The sequence below is a fragment of the Macrotis lagotis genome, chromosome 1 (genome assembly GCF_037893015.1).
Source record: "Macrotis lagotis isolate mMagLag1 chromosome 1, bilby.v1.9.chrom.fasta, whole genome shotgun sequence".
Classification (NCBI taxonomy): domain Eukaryota; kingdom Metazoa; phylum Chordata; class Mammalia; order Peramelemorphia; family Peramelidae; genus Macrotis; species Macrotis lagotis.
In genome coordinates this window covers 300,763,801-300,787,328 of record NC_133658.1, presented here as the reverse complement: position 1 = coordinate 300,787,328, position 23,528 = coordinate 300,763,801, and the positions used below count along the sequence as shown (strand labels likewise).

Sequence of the window (23,528 nt, the reverse complement as noted above, 5' to 3'; positions counted from 1 at the left end):
ATGGAGATAGAAGATACAGGGTCAGTACAGAAGGTAGACCAAGAATCATAAAACATATTTCTCTGTCCAATATTCCCTCTACTTTGTAATCTATATTATTAAATAATTATCTCCCTTTCTTCATTCTTTCTCTTAAATATAGTTCACTGTCCTTCCTATATTTTGTCTTCTCTTAAGAGCATTGAAACAGAATAAGATCATTTATAGAAACCTCTATTATTTTAATTTTTCTCAGTAATCCTTAAGCATATTGTCTCTGAGATGATATTTATTTCTTATTCCCCATTAACATATAAATAACTCATTCCACATATTCCCTTTCAATTATATAAATATACATATTTTTCTTTCTTTTGGTGCCTATATTTCTATTTCAAATGTCTACTCAATTCTGATCCTTTTCCAGGAATGCTTAGAATTCCTATATTCCATTATAGATTCACCTTCCCCTAAAAGATAATAGTTTTGCCAGATAAGTTAACTTTGATTATAAACATTTCTTTCCTTCTGGAATATCATATTTCATGCTCTCTTTTCTAATGATATTAACTAAGTCTTATATAATCCTTATTGAGACTTCTTGGTATTTAGATTGTGATATGTAAAAATTCATATTGTCTGTTTGGAATATTTTTGTCTTTTAACTGAAAGCTCTGTCTTTTGCAGATGATATGCCTTGGAGTTTTTGTTTGAGAGTTTCTTTTTGAAGGTGACTAATGGACATTATGTAAAGGGAGATGAAATTCTTTCCACCCTGATGAAATCACATATTACTTGGGGAGCTCCAATAAAAGAAGTTCACTAGTTATTGGCCTCTTTATTTTACTAATGAGCAAAAAAAGTTCTCCATATTGCATCAACAAATGGAGGATAGAGTATATTACTTCAAAAGACCCAAGGAATGTCCTTGGGGTCTTTGTAGGTTTCCAGTAAAGCTCTGGGCACATGATCCCTGGTATGGAAATGACATTTATTGCTAGTCAAAGGGTCCAAAATATATTCTGATGCATAAGTGTTTACTAAATATTTATGTAATAATTGGAATAATATATAAAATAGAAGTTATAGGAAAGAAAAATGAAATGGAGGAAAAGGAAAAATAAGAGAAATTTTAATAAGAAACAAAAATAAAAAAGAGAAGGAATGAAAACATCACTGTGTTCTAGTGATTTTAAGACTTAATGGGGCTATGTGGTATGAGTTGAATCTCTATAGGAAGAGAATTTTGGGGAATAGGATAGAAAGATAAGAGAGAAAGGAAGGACAAAATAATGCATCATAGATAAGGAATAATCCATAAGCCCTTAAGGGAATTAAGTTGGATTTAAGCAAATCAAATTCTTTGCATCTTTTTATTAGACTGAATTACATGGTATAAAGATTTTTTGGCTGTAATTTTGAAAGTCTCATCCTCTATTTATTCTTGAAAAGAATACTGTAGAGAGACCTAAATAGAATTAGCATAAGGTCTAAATCTTATTTCAAATGTAAATTTGTTTATTTCCATGGATAAGATTGAAATCTTGGCATTGATAACAAAAATAACAAATAAAGTGAAATTCATTTAATACAATACTAGGCAAACTCCACCCAAGATAAGCTGGTTCTTTAGAAAATTCTGAAAAGAAAGCAATCTTTTAATTTCCCCCTTGTCCAAGAACTGTGGGGCCCTTAACTCCAAGTAACTGCCCAGTGTGTTGATATTTGGTTGGTTCCATCTGATCCTGGTCCTATGGTTCCCCTCGACTTCCATGTTGAAAGGTTCCATTTCAAGTCCGGAAAAAATATTCTCATCAAATTTAAAGGAGGCTTCTTGTGAAAGAGAAATATCAAATTATAGCTCTGTAGTATCTCTTTTCATTGCTGCTGGCTTCTCTGCCAAGAGCTCTGTCAAAAATGCCACTTGCTTCTCCTTTAGTTTTTTGGCTGTTTTCACAGTGATGTCAATCTGAAGATAGTTTTCATTCTGATCATAGAGAGGCCAATTTGATAGGCCTTCACCATTGGGGTTTCTGGAAAAGTAACACATTTTAAAAAATATATATATATATATATATATATAAATCATTTAAACATTATTAATGGTCATTTTTTAAAAAAAGAGGCAGGAGATGAAAAACTCACTATTTAGTCACATGAAGCCAAATTCCCTAGACTTGGGATATTATAGTTTTCTATCTTCTCAATTGTATATCAGGTTCTCATATAATGCAATAATTCAATAATCATCAACCATTTGTAATAATTAAAAATGGAAAAGTAAATCAGTGAAATAAATTTATGAAGAACTGAACCCAACTACGGAATATTTGATAAATCCAAGAATATAAATTCAAAAATTACTTGAGGACAAATTTCATATTTGACATTGGAAAAGGTATATGTGGGGTGAAATTCTTTCCTTCCTCCACTTCTATCTACCTCCATCAATGCAAGTAAAAGATATAAGCACAATTGACAAAATGTTAATATGATAACACCTTGTAATCTATTTCAAAAGAATGAAAAACTGTCTCTAATTGAATTAGAAGAGGCATTATTGGCTGCACAAAAATTGGAAAGACTTATTAGGGACCTTAAAAGTCTGAGTTGCTGGCTCTGCAGTCTCACAAAGAAGAACCTAATCCTTAAGAGGTAATGGAAGTAAAGGAAATAATATTTCTTTCCTTTCCTACCTCCACCTAGGAAAATTAGTTGCTTTGAAAGAGAAGCTCCATCTACTAGATACTAAACTCACTTTAAGAGATTTTGAGACCTATTTGAAGTAGAGTTGAGATAAAAAAATTTACTCAAGACTGGAAGCAACATTGAATGGCAAGACCTCTAGTAACAGAAAAAAGAAAGTTAGTTAGATTGAAGAGAGAGTTAGTTATACTGTCTTGGGTAGGATAGGGTAGGGTTAGATGAGATTGGATAAGTGGATAAAAATTTGATTAGGAGACTAAAGACTTCAGGACCCTAGGGTCTGGACAAGTAAGTAGCTATAATCCTTTTATATTCCCCATGTGGGTGCCTCACTACAAATCAATTGGAAATGAAATTTTTGTCCATTCTTCCTACATAGACTGTATTTGTGGGAAATTGTGCCTCAAGTTTAAAATGAGAATGTTTTTGGCTACTCTTGTCATGTGATTCCATAAAACTAATTTTGTCTACTGGCCAATTCCTACTGAGAAGTACAATGGGAGACAGAGGAGCCTGTGAACTATAAGGGTAGAACCTAGAACCTAGGAGTAGCAGGTATCCTCTTGAAAACTGATCTTTGAGTGCAAGTTGGAAAGAGGCCCATAGGTGCTATTTCATCAAAAATTATTTTTTAAAGGACAGCTAGGTGGTGTAATGGATAGAGACCACTAGTCCTGGAGTCAGGAGGACCTGAGTTAAAATTTGAGACTTAATGAGACACTCAATAATTGCCTAGCTGTGTGACCTTGGGCAAATCACTTAACCCCATTGCCTTAAAAGTAAATTGAAAAATGTATTTGTTAAACTATAAAGCAGTTTGGTAGAAATAATATATAAATTAATAATTTTAATACTGTAAACCTCAGTAAGCTCAAAATGGATATATAGATCAAATATTTAAGATACCATTAACCAGAAAAAATTACCTTTCATAATTATGACCAGGGGATGAATCTTTAGCCAAAGAATAAAAGTAATAAAAAAAGATCAAATAGATTATATAAATTAAATGAAATTTAAAACTTTTTGCATGAACAAAATTAATGCAAGTAAGATCTAAAGGGAAAAGATCTATTGGGGAAGAGAACTTTGCAGAAACTATCTTTGATAAGAATTTGAAGTCATAATGGGAACTAATGCAAAAATATAAAATTTTGCTATTCTTTTATAGAGAAGTCATCATATAATATTAACAAGTAGTTCTTAAAAGAAACTATATGAATGTTCCAAATTTCTCATATGATAAAAACATTATATTGAGATTTCACCTCATATCTAACATATGTGCAAAGGTGACAAAGAGTAAAAGAATAAACATTTAAGGGGTTATGAAAAGATAAGCAAGCACACCAATAATGCACCATTTGTGGAACTATCAGTTGGTCTAACCATTATGGAAAGCAATTTGTAGTTGGAAAAGTAGAGCAAAATGTCCATATATTTTGACCTAAATAGTTCATTCCTAAGCATTTACTCTAAATTATGAAATATTTTTACTAGTGTACTTTTTGTATAAGTAAAGAAAATGAAAAAAATGAGATGCCTATGAAATGGGGATTGATTACATGTTGTAATAGATGATGGAATATCTACATTAGAAGAGAGAAGAAATATGAATACATAGAAACATGGTAAGACTTACATAAAATGAAATGTAAACAAAACCAGGAAAACCATCTGAACAATGACTATAATAGGAACATCTCAAAATTATAATGAACAAGCTTGTCCCCAAAGAAGAAATATGAAAATATACCTCCTTCTGAATTGTGGCATGGTAAATATAGAAGTTTACATAAGTTAAACTTATTTCATGTATAAATTTGTTTTAATTAACTTTCTCCCCAATGCACATGCATGCATACATACATATGTATGCATCTGCTCATAGTTTTAAAAAAAATCTCTTGATAAATAGGACAATCTCTAGGAGAAGGAAGAAGTCAAATATAATAGGAAATGTAGATGATGGGAGAAAAAAGATATTGGTAACATTTTGGGGAAAAGTTTTCCCTCTCCTCTGTTACTATGCTTACCCATTCCGAGCAAAGTTGGCCCAATATTTCATCATTGTCCTGCTAAGCTGCCTCTCCTCTTCTGGAGAATCCTCTGAAAGTAAGACCAAAAGAATGCAACTAGATATTAAAGATCAAAACCAGTTATTCTTTTAGGGTCCCATGCTATTTTAGCATCACTATTATTTTTTTTTTTTTGGAATTCTGCTTTTCATAAATTCTAGTTTTCTACTTTACACCCTAAGCAATGTCTTTATTTTATATATAGAACTAAAAGAGGAGTTTTGTTTCCATGTATCCCATATACTAGGAAATTTTGGCTATAATGAAAAGACAATAACTTAAAGCAATTTAATTCCAAGAATTATGAATGCTAACATATTTTTGATTAAGATGGTAATAATAACTGGTAAACATTATTTAGCATTGTAAGATGTACAATTTATGGTAGGATCCATCTAAATGAAGGTATGGGAAGTTGAGAACCAGAATTGTGTTCTGAACAAGATCACAAAAGAATAAGCAGCGGAGTTGATATTTGACTGCAGATTCTCAAACCCCAAAGCCATTGTTTTCAATATGTCAATATACAGCTTTGCATATAAAACCTGAATACCTTTAGTATTTAAATTCTACCTGAAGCTCATTGTTACTACTAATAGCAATAAAAAAGCAAAGCAAAAGAGAAATGAACTGAGCTTTTCATTCTGAATTTTCAAGAAGATCCATGAAGCTAGTTAGAACCTACAACACTTGGTGGGAAAAAAATAGGGAAAAATATGGACAGACCTTATTCCCATGGTGGAAAGAGATGAAATCATGGCATCATAGTATGAACCTCCAGTACACTAAAGGATTGTCTGATTGACACAGAGACTCTTCCAAAGTATGGCAACATGTGCTCTCCTCACATAATTGCAAGACCAATTATGTGACCCAGTGGATGGAGCACTGAGCCTCTGGTTAAGAGGACTCATCTTCTTGAGCTCAAATCTAGCATCAGATAACTTACTAATCATGTTAGGTGAGTTACTTAATCTTGTTTGCCTCATTTCTTTATCTGTAAAATAAGTTGGAGCAAGAAAGGGCAAACCACTCCAGTATGTTTACCAAGAAAACCTCAAATGTTTTTTCACCATTTGGAAAATGTCTGATAAAGAGTCAAACATTACTGAAACAACTGAACCAAATTTTATTACCAGAATGTTTTAAATCAAGACAGTCATCAAAGGAGATAAAGGAGCAGAATTGTCTGTAATACTCATGGTATTCTGCCAATAGAAATGCACCCAGGCAATAGTATATTTCACAATAAATTCTTTTTTATATTTTTATTTTATTTTTCACAATGCATTATTAAGGCATATACAGTCTTAATATTAAAAAATTATATAATAAAATTTAAAAAACAAGGAAATTCTATATCTTCCATAGCTATGGGTTACAAGATACATCCTTCAAAAAATAATGAATAGAAGCAATTTCAAAAGATAAAACTGATAATTTTACTTATATGTAACTGAAAAGTTTCTACACAGACAGAATTAATATATTTGGAATAAGAAGGTAAATGGTTAAGTAGGAAAAATATTTTTATTCAGATTTTCTGGCATTTAGTATTAAAAATATATACATGACTAGCAAATAATATGTGTATATGTGTATGTAAATGCCATTATCCAATAAACAAATTGTCAAAAATTAGGAATAAATATTTCTCAAGTGAATAGTTGCATTTTTTAACAATTACAAGAAAGAATGCATCAAATTATCAATATTAAGAGGAATACAAATCAATGCAATCTTGAGGTCTCACTTCATTCCATGTAGATTGGCAAAGCTAATAAAGAATGACAATAGTCAATGTCGGAGGATGATAGACATACTATATATGTTGGTGGAACTGTGAATTGGTTTAAAAAAAGTTTAAAAAGTAATTTGACATTATGCAAGTAAAATTACTAAATTGTCCATATCCTCTTTGATCAGGAGACTCAATTACTGGGCATATATCCCCAAGGAAGCCATCAACAAGGAAAAGTTCCCACCTGTACCAAAACATTCATAGCAATGTCTTTGAGTAATACCAAAGAATTGCAAATAAATTTTCTCTGATTAGGAATGGCTAAAAAACTATGGTAAAAGAATGTAATAGAATGCTACTGTGAAATGATGAATGCAATGAATACATAGATTTATGAAAAGATCTCCTTAGTTAAGATCTACATTAAGTTAACAGTGTCCCACAAAACTCAATATCTACAGTAACTGTGACAATATAAATAGAAAGAACAATCTACCCCCCCCACAAAAAAATAAAGAGTGATTATGGCAAAATTCAAGCAAAAATTATAAGAAGATCTATGAGATGATATTCCTAATTTACTCCTTTGAGGAGGGGAGAGGCCTACAAGTTCTGAACAATGTATATGTTTTTGAACTTTTTAGTTATTGACTCTCTGAATTAGATGCCTCAGATAGCATCTGGTCCAATAGATAGCTCCCTGGGGAAAACTAGTATGCTGTTTAAAAAAAATACATGAATAAAAATTCATATTAAAAAATGCACTCAGAATCCAAGACTCTCTGAATTAGATGCCTCAAATAGCATCTAGTCCAATCAACCTTGAATAATAATGTTTTTATATCTCCCCCCCCCAAATAAGTCACATAGTAGTTACTTGAATGTCAAGTGGTGGGGAACTCATTTCTTTGATAGAAGAACAAGGTTACATTGAACCAAATATATTCCTTATATCAAGTCAAAGTCCATCTCTGTAACTTTTATCCATCATTCTGAATTTTATGCAACAAGATCAAGATCAATCCCAAATGATAATTTTCTATGTACTTGAAGATTATCATACCCCTACAATTTTCTCTTTATACTAAATATTGCTAGTTCTTTTGACTATTCTCATTCAGTATGCTCTCAAAGTTCCTGACTAATCTAGTTCCTTTTCCTGCAATCACTATTATGAGATACTCCAATGTGATCTGAGCAGAACTGACTATAACAGGACTATCACCTCCTTTATGCTAAATATTAGACTTCTATAAATTCAGTCTAGCATCATCTACTAAGGAAAATAAGGAGCTCTTACTCAGTTTTGACTCTTTGCTCATTATGTTCCTGAGACTGGAAATCAAATGATATTTATTATAGTTCTACCTCTATTACCAACCTTAAGCAAATCATTTTACCTCTCTGGTCCCATTTCTTCAACTGTAAATTGAGTATATTAAAATAACATCCTTTCTATACCAGAGGGCTACTGTAATTATCAAAAGAAATAATACAGAGGAAGAGTATTTGGTAAGTTAAAAAGACTATGTAAAGGTTAATAATTTCCAGAAATGTATGGTAGATGATATTATTTATGAAACTTTTACAGTAAATAAAGATCAATTACCATTTAAAAGTGGCATCCCGAAGATAAAGAGAAATTCTTCCCCATGGTCTGCCTTCACTGTTACTGGTTTCAGGTTTCCCCAAAAGCTTGATCGATGCTGAAATAAGTACATATAGGTAGGTACGCCTGAAGCTGAAAGTAAAGAAAATAGTGGAAAATGTATAACTTCAAGCCTCTTTATATTGATAGTGCTCCTTGGAGACTCTTTAAAAAAACAATAAAAAGCTTCTGTTTTAGGTCATTCATCTAATTTAAATAATGATTGTTTACATGTCTTGGGCACAGTATCTAGAATTACCAATAGAGATATACAGAATGAAATTGCACAATTCTTTCTCTCAAGTTGTTATTTATATCCAAGGTAATTTAGTAAGATACTTCCTCTCTTCTTCCTTGACCACATAATCTCCTATATAGAGTCATTAATATAGAATCATCATGACTTTCTCACTTATCAAAGTCATCAACTCACAACCTGTTGTTTTCTCTATCAAAATCTTTTTAGTCTTCCTATTGATATTTAGAAAATATTCAAGCTAAGATTTGATTTCAGATCTCCTTGTTTTCAAGTTCAGAATTATGTCATTTTTATATGCGGTTTTATATACAACTAATATACTTTTTATATACATTCCTCAGGGTAGAATGAGTTAGCATCCTTGGCTAAAACATGGAAGGACCAAGTCTGACAATATTGCTATTATCCTCGCTGGTGTCCTTGGGAACTCACCTCTGTGAAGTCGAGCCACCATAACAGAAGGAATCCCAAACATTAAGTCTCCTATCATATCCAGAAATAGGTCTTTCTTCTTGACAGGATCTTCTGTCACTCCAAGATACTCATCAATTATCTTAGGAATAAGGTCTTTGGGGATTTTCTGAATGGGTTATGAGGAAAGGAATGAAATCTGAATAATAATTCATTCATTCATCCATATCTTCCGTTCTGTCATCAATGCCATACATCATTTCATATATTTATAAAGTTTGACAGAAGTTTGACTCAAGCAACATCCTTTCTCAATGGCATTGTCAATCCATTGTAACCAAACTTCATTATAATATGATGAAACCTTGCTAAAAATTGTTTAACCACTTATAACATTACAAATTAAAACCCCCTAAAATGTTTCATTTAAAATCATTCATTTATGGAACCGTTATACTCAGTTGTTCAGTCATGTCCAATTTTTCATGATTCCATTTGGAATTTTCTTAGCAAAGACACTGGAATGGTTTGCCATATCCTTCACCATCTCATTTTACAGGTGAAACTGAGACAAACATATTTAAATGACTTGTCCAGGATCACACAATTAGTAAGTAAATGTCTGAGGTCAGTTTAGTACTCATATATTGAATCCTTCAGTGGATATTTTATCCACTTTGTTTCTGAGATGACACTGGGACCCTTATAGTCCAGGAGAAAATCTATGTTTCATGTCTTATTTCTGCTACTGAACAGTCATTCAGAGGGAAATCATTTTCCCTCTTCAAGTCTCAGTTTCATCATTTTTATAATGCGGGTTTTGTACTCCTTTGGTTTTAGATCCCTTGAGCTCTAATATTTTCCATAAACTTCCTCCTCATACACCTATCTCCTTCTTTATAATGAAAATTTTTCTTTAGCCTTGGCATTCTATAATTCTTTATCCCTTACAACAAGTGGATAGGAACTCCATAACAGAGCTGTTGCTGTTTCTTGGTCCAGTCTGTCTCCTGATAGAGGATATCTCATTAGCTACAAAATAAAAGCAAACAAATAAACAGATAAATAAATAAATAAGCAATCAATTATTTATTTAATTAAATAAAAATAAAACTTTACTTTAATTTTATTTTTCCCATGACAAATTTAAGCATTCGCTTTTAAAAGATTTTAGAATTCCAAATTTTTCTGCCTCACTCCTTTCCTACCTTCTTTCTAAAATAACAATTTGATACAGGTTACACATGTCTGTTATTTAAAATATTTTGATATTAGTCACAGTAATGAAAGAAAAAACATCAAAAGGAAAAATCCATAAAAAAGAATAAAGTAAGTGAAAAAATATATATATATATTGATCTGCATTCAGAGTCCATCAGTTCCTTATCTGCACAGAGATAGTATTTTCTTTTGTGAATCCTTTGTGCTTATCTTGGATCTTTGAGTTATTGTGATTGAGTCATTCATAGTTGGGTCAAACCACATGATTGCTGATATGTATACAAAATTTTCCTGGTGCCACTCATTTCACTTGAAGCATCTTTCCAAAATTTTCTGAAATCTACCTGTTTATCATTTCTTATTGCATAAAATTATTGCATAACATTCATAACTCACAGCTTGTTCAACCAATCCCCAAATGATGGATATCCCATCAATTTACAATATTTTGTCACCATAAAAAGATAGAAATATTTTTGCCCATTTAAATTCTTTCTCCTTTTTTATGATTTTGTTGGGAAACAAAACTAGTGGTAATATTGCTGGATCAAAGGGTATGTGCAGTTTTGTTGTCTTTTGAACATAGTTCCAGATTGCTCTCCAGAATGGTTGGATTAGTTGGTAATTCCATCAATAATGTATTGGTGTACCAATGTTCCCACATTCTTTCCAATATTTATTATTTTCCTTTTTTATTAGTCAATATAAGTACCTTTGAGCTGTTTTTAACTGACATTTTTCTAATTAAAAATTAGAGCATTTATTCATATGCCTATAGATAACTTTGCTTTCTTCATCTGAAAACTTCCTTCATATCCCTTGACTATTAATTAGGGAATGGCTTGAATTCTTATAAACTTGAATAAGTTCTACATATGTTTGAGAGTTGAGGCTTTCATCAGAAACATTTGTTGTAAAGATCATTTCTCAACATTTTGCTTTCCTTCTGATCATGGTTGCTTTGGTTTTATTTGTGCAAAAGCTTTTTAATCAGATATAATCAAGATAATCTATGTAACATTTTGTAATATTCTCTATTTGTTGCTTGGTCATGAATTGTTTCCTTTCTCATAGATCTTCAGGTAGACCATTTCTCTCTCCTCTAATTTGCTTATAGTGTCACCTTTTATATTTAAATACATTTCCAATTTGACCTTATCTTGGTATTTTTTAAGGTGTGGGAAATGACTGGTCCATGGGCCATATCAAGTCTGTAAAATCATTTTGGCTTGGAACTGCCAAGGCAACACAAGCAGGACTTGAAATTTGATAAATTTAGGAGATTTTTAGAATTAATTAAGTGTTTGACCAAATATAGTTGGCTATTATTCAAGTTCATAATTTTGTATGATCCATGAATGATGTTATAAATATCCAAATGGCCCTTGGCAGAAGAAAGGATCCTGACTCCTAGTATATGATTTGAGATGTTAACTTATATCTAATTTGTGCCTATTTTTTTTTCAATTTTTCCCAACATTTTTTGTCAAATACTGAGTTCAAAGTCTTGGGGTTTATTAAATATTAAGATATTATGGTCATTTACCATTGTGTCTAGTGTACCTAATCTTTTTTAATGATCCACCTATCTTTCTTAGCCAGTACCTGATGGTTTTGATAATTATTGCTTTAGAATATAATTTTGCATCTGGTGTTGCTAGGTCATTTTACTCTGTATTTTTCCCCATTAATTCTTTTTAATATGCTTTACTTTTTGTTCTTACAAATGAATTTTGTTCCAATCTTTTTTCAAATTCTATCTAAAAATTTATGGTAATTTGACTGATATGGCACTAAATAGAAGTAGACTGATTTAGCCAGAGTTGTCATTGTTATTACCTACTTTGATTAGACTACTTATGAGCAATTGATTGTGTTCTAATTTTTTAGATCTGATATTGTGTGTGAAGTTTGCATGAAAATTTTTATGTGAAAAGTTTTGCAATTGTGAACTTAGAATTTCTGGGTTTGTTTTGGCAGGTGGACCTCCAAATATTTTATATTGTTGACAGTTATTTTAAACATAATTTCTCTTTCTACCTCTTGCTGCAAGATTTTGTCATATTAAAAAGTGGTGATGATTTATGAGGGATTATTTTATATCCTCTAACTTTGCTAAAGTTAATTGTTTCAAGTAGACTTTTAGTTGATTCTCTATGGTTCTCTTAGTATGCCATCATATCATCTGCAAAGAGTTGTTTCCTCATTGTCTATTCTTATTCTTTCAATTCAATTTCTTTCTCTTCTCTTATTTCTAAAGTTAACATTTCTAGTACTATATTGATAATGATAATAATGGTTATCTTTGTTTCAACCTTAATCTTAGTTTATATCCATTACATAGCTTATGCCCATTACATATAATACTGACTGATGGTTTTAGACAAGTACTGCTTGTCATATTAAGGAAAATTCCATTTTACTGTTTTCTAATGTTTTTTAATAGGAATAGGTGCTATATTATGTCAAAAAAGCTATTTCAACATTTATTGGAATAATCATAGGATTTCTGTTAGATTTGTTATTGATATGGTCAATTATGCTGAGAGTTTTCCTTATGTTGTACCAAGTCTACATTACTGTTATAACTCCCCCTTGGTCATGGTATATAAACTTATTATTATATTGTTGTAATCACCTTGCTAGTAATTTGCTCTAAATTTTTCATCAATATTCATTAGGGAAATTGGCCTATAATTTCCTTTCTCTATTTTAACTTTTCTTGATTTATATATCAGCACCATATTTGTGTCATAAAAGAGTCTAGTAGGACACCTTCCCCTATTTCCCCAAATAGTTTAATTGTTACTATAACTAATTGTTCTTCAAATGTTCTATAGAATTCACTAGTGAATCCATCTGATCCTGGGAATGTTTTCTTAGGGAATTCATTAATGAATGGCTCAATTTATTTTTCTAAGATAGGGTTATGTAGCCACTTTATTTCCTGATCTATTAGTTTTGATATAATTATTTTTGTAAACTTCATCAATTTCACTCAGCTTATCAGATTTATTGGCATAAAATTAGGCAAAAGATTTCCTAATGATTGCATTAATTTACTCTTCATTGGTGGTAAGTTCACCCTTTTCATTATTGTTACTGGATATTTGGTTTTAATCTATCTTTTTTTATACCAAATTAACCAATGGCTTATCTATCTTGTAGCTTTTTAAAAATAATATCAGTTCCTAGTTTAATTAGCACAATATTATTTTTTAACATTTTTTATCTATTAATCTCACCTTTGATTTTAATTCTGATTTGCTACTCAATTGGGTATTTTTAAATTGTTCTTTTTCTAATTTTTCTAGTTGCATGTTCAGTTCATTGATCTGTAATTTCTCTATTTTGTTGATGTAAGAATTTAGAGAATTAATTTTTCCCTAAGTACTACTCTGGCTGTATCTCATAAATTTGGGGATATTATCTCATTGTTGTTATTTCCTTTAATGAAATTATTGATTGTTTCTATGGGGTTTTTTGACTGATTTATTCTTTAGGTTTCTAGGATGTTGTCTGGTGTATGTCAGGTAGGCATTTTTGAATTTCTCTTGGGCTATACTGAAGCTCCTGGTAGGAGCTCTGTATTGTCAGTTGCCTATTTGCTTGGGCATCCCTTGGTTGACTTCTTTGTGTTTTCCCAATGCCAAGCAAAATCTTGTGGTGGTTCTGGGACTGGAGTACACTTGTTCCTTTGGCTATGCTGAGGCATATGGTGGGTCCTGATATGTGTCTGCTCCACTACACTGGAGGGAATCCCTCCCTGGTTTGCTGAGGAGGAACTTCTTATCCTAGACTGAGTCTTCCTTTTAACTGAGTGAGGCAGACCCTTCTCAGTGATTTTACAACTTTCTTGAGCTAAATAATTGTTTAATCTCATCATTTAGCTAATCTGGTGCTCCAGAATTAGTTTTGAGTCACTATTTTATGGGTATTTGAAGATGAATAAGGGAGAGTTATTGCAATTTTCTGCTCATTCCACAATCTTGACACTTGGAAGTCCCTTCTATTCATAAAAATAAAAATTTACAAAAGATGACAAGCAACAAAAGAAATAAACATACCATGTGAAACTCTTATCTTTGTCAATGAAATAAGATTTTCAAAATTGGGTTAGATCAATGAATTCATTTAGTCAATAACATCTCAAGAAATCACAAAAATAGGAGTATAATTTTTATATTATTAAAATAATATTTGCTTCACTTTTATGAAACTGATAAAAAAAATCTTAGGATTCTTATTGTGTTTAGAAAGCTGGCCATTGGGCAGCTTCCTGACCAATAAGATTTCTATATCCTTGACTCTGCAACATCTCTCACCCTACTCTCCCCATAAATAATTTATTTCCAGGAGTCAATCCACTTGATCTTTGTAACATCTCTCAAATATGTCCCCTTCTCTCCTGCCATCACTCTGGTGCATGCTCTCCTCAACTCATACCTGCTTTATTCTAATAACCTGGATTCTAATTTTAAATCTAGTAGCCTGCCTCAAATCTCTCCCCCTCCAATCAGCTTCCATTCTTCTGGAAAGTCATTTTCTTTTTCTTACAGTAGATATATGTCCATGCTCCCCCACCTTGCACTGTCTCTCAGCATACTCTGTTGACTCCCTGTCACCATTAGAAGCAACTAGAGAGAGTATGAAGGTCCTTTGTAAGGATTATGGGCTAGAGAAGCCCAAAAGGGAAAAGGCTTAAGTTTTAATCTAAATCTGCCACTAACTCATATACGATCCCTGACAATCCCTTCTTTCTTTGATCCTTAGTTTTCTTAATTGGAAAAATGAAGTGTTTAGACTAGATGATCTCTAAGGATCTCTAAAGTTGAGTCCCAACTTTACATCCCCAATTACTTAACCATTGCCTATCAATGCCTTGAAAATAGAGTCCTATATTAAGGGCAAGAAGTACAATGTTAATTCTACAGAACAGTTCCATCACAATGAAGACATTTTTTTCCCTTTAGTAAAACAACTGGAGAGAATAAATAAAAAAACTCAATGTTCTTACAGTTGGAAGAATCCAGCCAAATTCATCACTGTTGAATCCCACAATATAGGGAATATGATTGAACTGCCTTTCAGCAAGGAGCTCTTTGGGAGATTTGGGGAAAAATATTCCATCCACAACTGTTGGTAGCATTGTAATTTCCTGAAAGAAAAAAGTGGTAATATAAACATTTTCTTATGCTAGCCATAGAGAATTAAAATATTTGATTTTTTAATGACCTTCCTCTACCCCTAACTAGTATCCCATGGACTAAAATTCTAAAGGAAAAGTCAGTTTAATAAGAATGAGAGAACCTCTCAAGAATCAAATTCTGAAGATAGAAAGAGAAGCAATGTCAAAGTATAAGAAAAATGAGAGTCTATCTGAAGGGACATGAGTTAATTCCAATCAGTTGAGGTATTTTTTTTCCAAAGGCCTGTACAGGAAATGTAAACAAAAATTCTAAAGTGGAACATCAGCATAATGAAGATCTTTGATTTCATGTCATTAAAAAAAATTTTTTTTGAAGGAGTTTGGAATCTGTAACCCCAAACTAAAGACTCAGGGCATTATGACAACAGTGTTCAAGGTTATCATGTAAAGTAGAAATTGAATTTGTTGTTTTTGACTACAGTAAGTAGAACCAGGAGAAATGTGTGGAAATTACAAAGAAAATACAGATTTTAGGAACTGGAAATTAATCTGAGCAGTCATATAGAGAAATCCATATAATACAGCTCCACTATAATGTATATGAAAATGATCATATCAGTATCTCTCCTCTAATAAGGAGGAATCTTCTATCTCTCATTCTACTTTTGGTCCTTCTAATTCTTAAATTCAGTGATTCTGTGAATAAAACTATACTTTTGTAGAGAATTTCCCTACCCACAAATCACACTGACATGCATTATTTCATTTATTCAAAACCATGGAATAACTCCATTTTAAAGATGAGTAAATTATGACTAAAAAGCATTTTAGACTCTCTAATTCCTAGAGATAAAAATATATCTTAGAGACAGTTTAGTCTAACTCTTCTTATTCAACAAAAAAATGTGTTGTGGGCAACTCATGAGGAAAACAAAGATAAAATCTAAACAGTCCTTGTTCTCAATTGCATGTTTTCAATTTCATCTATAAACTTAACATTTCTATTTCTCCTTCATTTGAAGAGGAAGAAACTGAAATTTAAGGAGGAGATAAGGTGCTCAAAGTGTAATAATTATAGTGATGGAATCAGAGCTTTTAGATTAATTTCCTATCAACTGAGTCTTAATTCAGAATTCTTTACTCTATACCATAATGCCACTAAAGCAAGACAGACTGCAAGACATCAGTTCAATATGACAACCAGACTAAAAAGAGAGGGAACATTTGTTTATACACAATAGGATTGTTTGGATTAGGGTGAGAACCTGGGAAGATTGAAAAGATGAAGATGAAACTTGGAGACATTGGGGATGGAGTAGAATTATTGTTCCTTGTGATTAATACAAAAAAATTTATTGGAGAAAGTGGAATTTAATGGATAATTTGAATTAATTAGTGTCTCTGGAGTCTTCTACAAATATTGTAATGAGGACTTAATTTACAGTTTTGGTAACAGAAGATATAGGTCTGGGGAGAAAATGTATTATTATAGAACAGGGTAGAGAGAGATTGGAAACTCAAATGGATCAATCATTCCCCCAACATGGTTTATTTAATAATTAGGTTACTAGCAATTACAGTCATTATCTTTTTAGGGTATGTCAGAGGTGGTTGACCTTAGGGATCACAGTCCTGTTTCCCTGGAGTCTTGGCAGTATCTCTTACAGTTTCTGAAGTAGTTGGTAAGCCCAGGTCAAGTTTTGCTGTGAAAGTGACAAAGAACAACCTCTGTCTCTTGAAGAGAACATTTTCATGAGTAGATTTTCATAAGGGGTTAATATAAAATATTAACCTGTCAGCCAAAGAATGGGACAAACTTTCTTCAAGGATATGCAACTGGAATGACTCTTTTCAAACACTTTTGCCTTTCTTTTGTATAACTGAAGGTTAAAAATATCAAGACTCAAATAATTAAGAAAAGAAGGATTTCTAACCTGTGTGGGGTCACCTAGAAAATCCATGTTGAATATTAGTTCCTGTGAAGACAAACAAAAGATGGATGTGAGAAAAATTTTCCAGTGAGTGTTTGTCATCCTATTTCATCTGATTTTTAGGTTCTTTCCCATACTTTATCAAGATTACGTTCAGGAATGTAGTATACAGTATTTCTGGTGCAGGCCCTTCATACCAGGAGTAAAATCAGGCTATGGAATATAGGAAGAGAGTCCTAGGTTCTCTTAGAATTCCAGCTTGGAACAATTACCCAATGACCTAGAGTCCTTTGCATTCCTTATTGAACTTTCCCTCAAGCCAAACTTAGACAGAAGAGCTATGCAGAAACAGTTCCATATTTGCCACTATTTTGAACATTTCTGAAAGACTAGACCCTTGGTCTGAATCTATAGAATAACAGGATTCTCATAAATCAACTACTGGATTCATGTGTACAAATCAATACCTTATAGAAATTATATAAATCTTTCTTGGCCCAACAAACTTTGCCTTCACTTATGTGGATGTGTCTCATTATTAGTTTGCTTAGGGCTTGAATAGATCTAAATAATTGTCCCAATGTTGCATTTTATTTTGTATATCTGGACATTAGCTTGACCTTTGGTTAGATCGACCTCACTGAGGAAAGTAGATGACTTTTTGGGAGGATGGTCTATGTCATGAAGTTCACTTTCTTCAGGCAAAATAAGACACTTCAAGTTTTGTGTTGTTTCAGGGACCCCACCAACCCATGTATACACACATTAGTCATCTCTACAAGAATGGCTGCCATGAGATATTGACTGTAGGGTATCCTGATGTGAGGAGGGATATCAAGAGCTCTTCTGGTCCAGCCCCTTATGCACAGGTAAGTTGATATCAGAAATTAAACCTGGAAAATTCTTTATTGCTTCATGAATTGCAAATCAAACATGGTGAATTCAGGGGAACTTTATGAAAGTCAGAGCTATAATTAAGATGCAGAAAATCAAGACAATTCTCCATGACATTAAAGAGATTGCTATCAATTTGCAATTGCTATCATTTGCAATCAATCCTTCAGGATCAGAGAAACAACTTAATCATCAACAAAAATAAATTATATAATGCTTAATTCCTGTATTCAAGGGTGAGCTCTTTCATGGCCTTTCTACTAGTGCCAACCTCTATTCCTCAAACACCCCTGCCCAAACCAATGCAATTTCCTAGTGATGTTCAAGGAAACATTTTGTCTCACCCAAAACCTGATACAAAAACGTTGCCTATTATGTTACTGGTGAAAATATGTTCCTTCTTAAGTCATTGATCTACAGTTCTGCAGATCAGTGTTTCTTATCTATGACAGACCATCTAAGCTGCCTAGGGGAGTGAGAGAAATGGAAGTGATTATGTAAAATGAATCTAATTAGAAGAATAAGAGTTCAAAACTCTTTGATCATTTACCATCTTATTAGTCGTGTTCAGGATCTCCTCTTCTGTCTTCTGCCGCAGACAGTGAACCATACTGGCTGAAGTGGTTGTTTTACACCCAGCAAAGACTGCAATTTTCTGCAACAAGATTTAACAGGGACACTCTTACATTCTGAAGGTGTGAAGAAGTACATTAGAACAATTCCAGGATGGAAACTTAGAGGAATGAAATTTAAACAGCCCTGTCCCTTTCTATGTGATTAATGATCATGGAAATGATCAGCACTTCTTGCTGAAGCATTAAATTCAAGGATATCAGCAATTGGGGTAAGGACTTATTATCTGAAAATCACTACAAGGAAAAGAAGGCAGTAATATAATGGAAACTTGGTTTAAATCAACACTTCATATGCTGTACCAAGATAAGTTCTAAATGAATTCTTGACTCAGATTTAAGCAAATTAGAGGACAAGGAAGAAATTGCCTTTTTAGATCAATGAATAGGAGATGAGTTCATGACCAAAAAAAAAAACAGAAAAGATTATAGAGGATAAATAAATGACTTTAATTATATAATTTTTTTAATTCAAAAAACAAATCCTGTTTAGATAAGATTAAGAGAAACAGTGAAGTTGAAAAAAATCTTTATAAAGTTCCTCTGATAAAAGCTGCATTTCTAAGCTATAGAAAGAAATAATTTGAATTTGTAAGAATACATATCATTCAACATTTGGTAAATTATTATATGGAGAGTTAGTTCTCAACCAAAAAAATTCAAGCTAATTAAAAGTTATTTTTTAAAAAGTTTGAAATAATCAATAATTAGAAAAAATGAAAGCATTTCTAAGTTCACTCATCAGATTTGTGAAATTGACAAAAATGAAAATTGCAAAACTTGTAAAAGTTTAAGGAAAAGGATATTGATGCATTTAATGGAGCTATGAAATGGTCTAGAAATTTTAGAAATGGATTTGAAACCAGATATCTCTTTAAGGCCTAAATGCCCTAAGTGGTTTTTAAGAAAAGGAAAATGTGTTATATGTACAAAAATACTTAGTCTAACAAATAAGGAATATCTGACAAATTATCATAGCAGAACATAATGGAATACTATTGTGATCTAGGAAATGATAAAGGTAATTGTTTCAGAGAATTTGTACAATACAATAGAATTTTAAAGATAGGTAATTTTCAAAAATTTAAGAACTCAAATCAACAAAATGATCAATCAAGATTCTAAAGAACTGTTGTTGAAGAATGTCACCTATCTCCTTAGTCATGATGAACAAATATATAACAGAAGACAAGCATTTTTTAACTTAGCCTTTCTGAGAATTTTTGCTTAACTATACATATTTATCATAAGACTTTTATTTTTTTTCTAGTGGAAGAAAATAAACCAATTCTTGCTAATTTAAAAAATAATCAATTAGTCAAAACCTTCCTGTGTGACTGAAATAAATGACTCCTCCCCCCCCCAGGGTTTTCTTTTTTTAAATTTCTGTAAAATCCCCAAATTATTTCTAATATTCATTATAGTTATAAATTTATAAATCTGTAAATGGAGTCAAGATTTAAGAGAATCATATAATGCCAAAAACTAACCTCAGCAATTGATTTGATGTTAGAAGTGAAGAGGGATTCCATAAGGATAACTCCACTCTCGGAAATGGCTCGGTGGAAGAGGTTTGTGGTCAAAGGAGAAAGAACCTAAAGGGCAAAAATGCAGAAGTGAGATTATGATTTAAGATTAGGATTATAATTAGAATAGGGAAATTGAAGCTTGGTCTTAGGATATTGAGAGAATGTTGACAATGTTCTTTTCTTTGTATTTTTATATACTTTATTATATATTTCCCAATTACATTTTTTTTTATATTTTTTATTCTCTTTTTGTACAAATAATGTTTTTTATACATTAATAAAATATTCTTGTTTAAGAGTAAACAGAATACCCCCTCCCCCCACAAAATATAGACTTGCTTGAGCGATCAAGTAAAGACAATGTTCTTTACCAACATAAAAACTGAAGTTAAACACACTAATACAAAAAAATAATTAGTTAAAATGGAGATAGCAAAGCATGTTATAGTATGAATAGAGGGCCAGTTCTGAAATTAGGAAATCTGTGTTTAGGCTAAATAACCTTGGACACCTGAGAATTTCTTAGCTCCCTAATGTTGATTTGCCTTTAAAGAGGAAGTTTTCTCATCAAAAGTTTCCCAACTAATGAAATCACAAAGGTACTTCCCCAAAGAATTAAAGTTGGAAGACATCAGAAAACAAAATTCTTCCTCTTGTACAATGTTTCTCAAGTAAGTTCCTCCCTATCTTAGATCTGTAGAACTCCTCTACTACATCCAATGAAGGCTTTCTTAGGATCAGACTATCAATTATATCTATAAATCTGTTATCTCTTTTTAATGATATATGTATGTGTGTGTGTGTATATATATATATATATATATATATATATATATATATATATGTACAAGCATCTTAAAGGCAATTTCCTGAATATGAGTGCAAATATTGATTCACTATTGTCCAGAGTTCATCCTTTGTCAACTCAGAAGTGGACTTTGTGGTCCCCTGAAGTGAAAGGTTCTACATTGTCTCCTACATTTACACTGGGCTACAAGTGAACCAATCAATTAGCCATCAAATAATAAAGAATGATCTCAGAAATTTGTCACACATTTTGTATTTATTAGTGGATTCAGCTCTATATTCTCTCCATTCCTAGAAAATCTCTCTACCCTTCCCCCAAACAATTAACTTCCTGCAAAGAGCATGAAGAAGAGAGATGATGAAGAAAGAATCCTTCCCCAAAGCATTTGGCACTCCCTACACTTGGGGAAAATGTCTCTTATTAATGGTATGTTCAGAAACAAATATGAGAATATTTTGTGCCTAAATCTTTGGTGCCTACAGGAGTGATTTGGAGAAGACAATCTGTGTAAAAATATACTCTATGATGAGTATGACAGGAAAAGCAGTTTTAAAGTATTTTCCTAGTAAGTGGAACTGGTATAGGCAGCTAGGTGGTACAGTAAAATGCCAACTCTAGAGTCATATCCCTGAGTTTAACTCTGACCTCAGACACTCATTAGCTATATAATCCTGGAGAAGTCATCCAATCTTGCTTGTTTCAGCCTTTTCCTCTGCAAAAATGAGCCAGAAAAGAAAACTGCATACCACTCCAGAATTTCTACCAAGATTTTCCCAAATGAGATCCAACGAGTCAGACTGAAAACAACAAATAAGCAGAGTCATCAACAACATTGTCTCTGACCCTGCTCAGCTCTGAAGACCCTTGCCAGGAGAGAGTACAACACTTTCCACTTATGATCAAAGGATATTGGTTGGTCTGGATTATTCTGTGTTTCAACTTCCTCAAAGAAGGACATGCAGAGGTCTAGCATCATCTGGGGGGTCCATTCAGGGACTATAGGCAAGGGAATTCCTGAGATATGCATAAATAGGATGAAACATACTCAAAAAAACCCTATTTTTTTTAAAAAATGGAAAGTTTCAGAAAGATCCCGAAGAACAGATGATAAAACACAGCCTCTTCCTAACATCAGAGGTAGGGGACAAGTAAAACAGTGTCATTTGCAATTCAGAAACAGAATTTTAATGGGTTCAGCTCCATATTCTCTATTTTCCTAAGGACTTCTCTACCCTTCTTCCAAACAATTCACTTTCTGCAGAGAGCATGAGGAAGAGATATGCTGAAGAAAGAATCCTTCCCTAAAGCATTGTTGGAATTGCCTACACTTGGGAGAAATGTCTCTTATTAAAAGTCAGATTAGTTTTGCTTGATTGCTTTCCTTTTTTAACAAGGAAGGCTCAGTCTGGAGAGCAGGTTTTAAATGAAAGTAAGCTTCTACAAGTCTGCCATGCCAACAGTATTAGATGAGCATATACATATATATATATATATATTTTTTTTTTTCTCTGCATTGCAATAGTGCCTAATGCACCTGTGATTAATTATTTGTTTTGTCTTTTCCCTCTGCTTCATGAAAGCAGAGACCAAATCTTATATTAACTTGATGAGTTCCATTTCCTAAGGCAATGCTCAATATACATTAGGTATCTTATAAATGTTTCCTGAAAATTTGGGGAAAGTAAGAGACAAGTAAGATAAGAGGAAAGGAAAAGAAGAGACATAAGGAGGTGAGAGACATGGGGTCCCAGAATCACCCTTTGTTTTCTTTCCATGTCTGCCCCGAATTTATCTTGTGTAAAGAGAAATGTAGGAAGATGCGGATGTCAGATACCATAATAATTTTCATCCACTCAGGAGAGGAATACAATAAAAGACTTGCCAAGTTTTGATTGTGATAATACTATAGATACCATGAGAAGGGTACACAGTAGATAAAATGGGGGACCTGGGATCAGGGAGACTCCTATTCTTGAGTTCAAATCCAGTCCCAGACTTAGTAGATGTGTGGCTTGTGGCAAGTCTTTTTAACCTTGACTACCTCAGTATCATTATCTGCAAAATGATCTGGAGAAGGAAATGGCAAATTGCTCCCATATCTTTTCCAAGAATAACCCCAAATGGGATCATAAAGAATGAAACAATTGAAAACAGTTGAGAAACAAAGAGTTACTATGAATGGGAAGAACTTTGGGTTTGGAATCTGAAAATAGGAGTATGAATCTTAGTTCAGAAATTTCATAACTATGATTTTTAAGCAAGTCCCTTCATCACAGAGAAACTCAGCTTTCTCATCTGTACAAATAGGACAATAATACTTTCATGAGCTAATTCATAGAGTAGTTATGAGGAAAGCGATTGTAAATGTGAATTATTATTATTATTATAATAAAAGAAACCACACATTACGAACTAAATCAACTCTTCATTGCCACTGACCTTCACTGTTAAATTTCTACAGTTATTTTTACTGTGGAAGAACCAAAGCATCTAACAGTCGTTACCAATAACATCTACATGTCGCTGGGGCTCATACTCTGTG

General features: G+C 32.4%; 1 protein-coding gene across 3 annotated transcripts in view; it reads right to left on the bottom strand.

Moving 5' to 3' along the window:
- Positions 1–1,302: 1,302 nt before the first annotated feature.
- Positions 1,303–23,528, bottom strand: part of LOC141505452 (liver carboxylesterase 1-like) — a 58,696-nt gene continuing 36,470 nt past the window's right edge. For all 3 annotated transcript variants that reach the window (XM_074211291.1, XM_074211290.1, XM_074211292.1), the window contains 9 exons: positions 20,140–20,244; positions 18,568–18,672; positions 17,127–17,168; positions 15,061–15,201; positions 9,774–9,854; positions 8,844–8,991; positions 8,114–8,245; positions 4,722–4,794; positions 1,303–2,012 (listed from right to left, as the gene is read on the bottom strand). In XM_074211291.1, the coding sequence (XP_074067392.1) occupies positions 1,835–2,012; positions 4,722–4,794; positions 8,114–8,245; positions 8,844–8,991; positions 9,774–9,854; positions 15,061–15,201; positions 17,127–17,168; positions 18,568–18,672; positions 20,140–20,244 (1,005 nt within the window). In that variant the 3' untranslated portion in view covers positions 1,303–1,834. The remainder of the gene's footprint in view (positions 2,013–4,721; positions 4,795–8,113; positions 8,246–8,843; positions 8,992–9,773; positions 9,855–15,060; positions 15,202–17,126; positions 17,169–18,567; positions 18,673–20,139; positions 20,245–23,528) is intronic.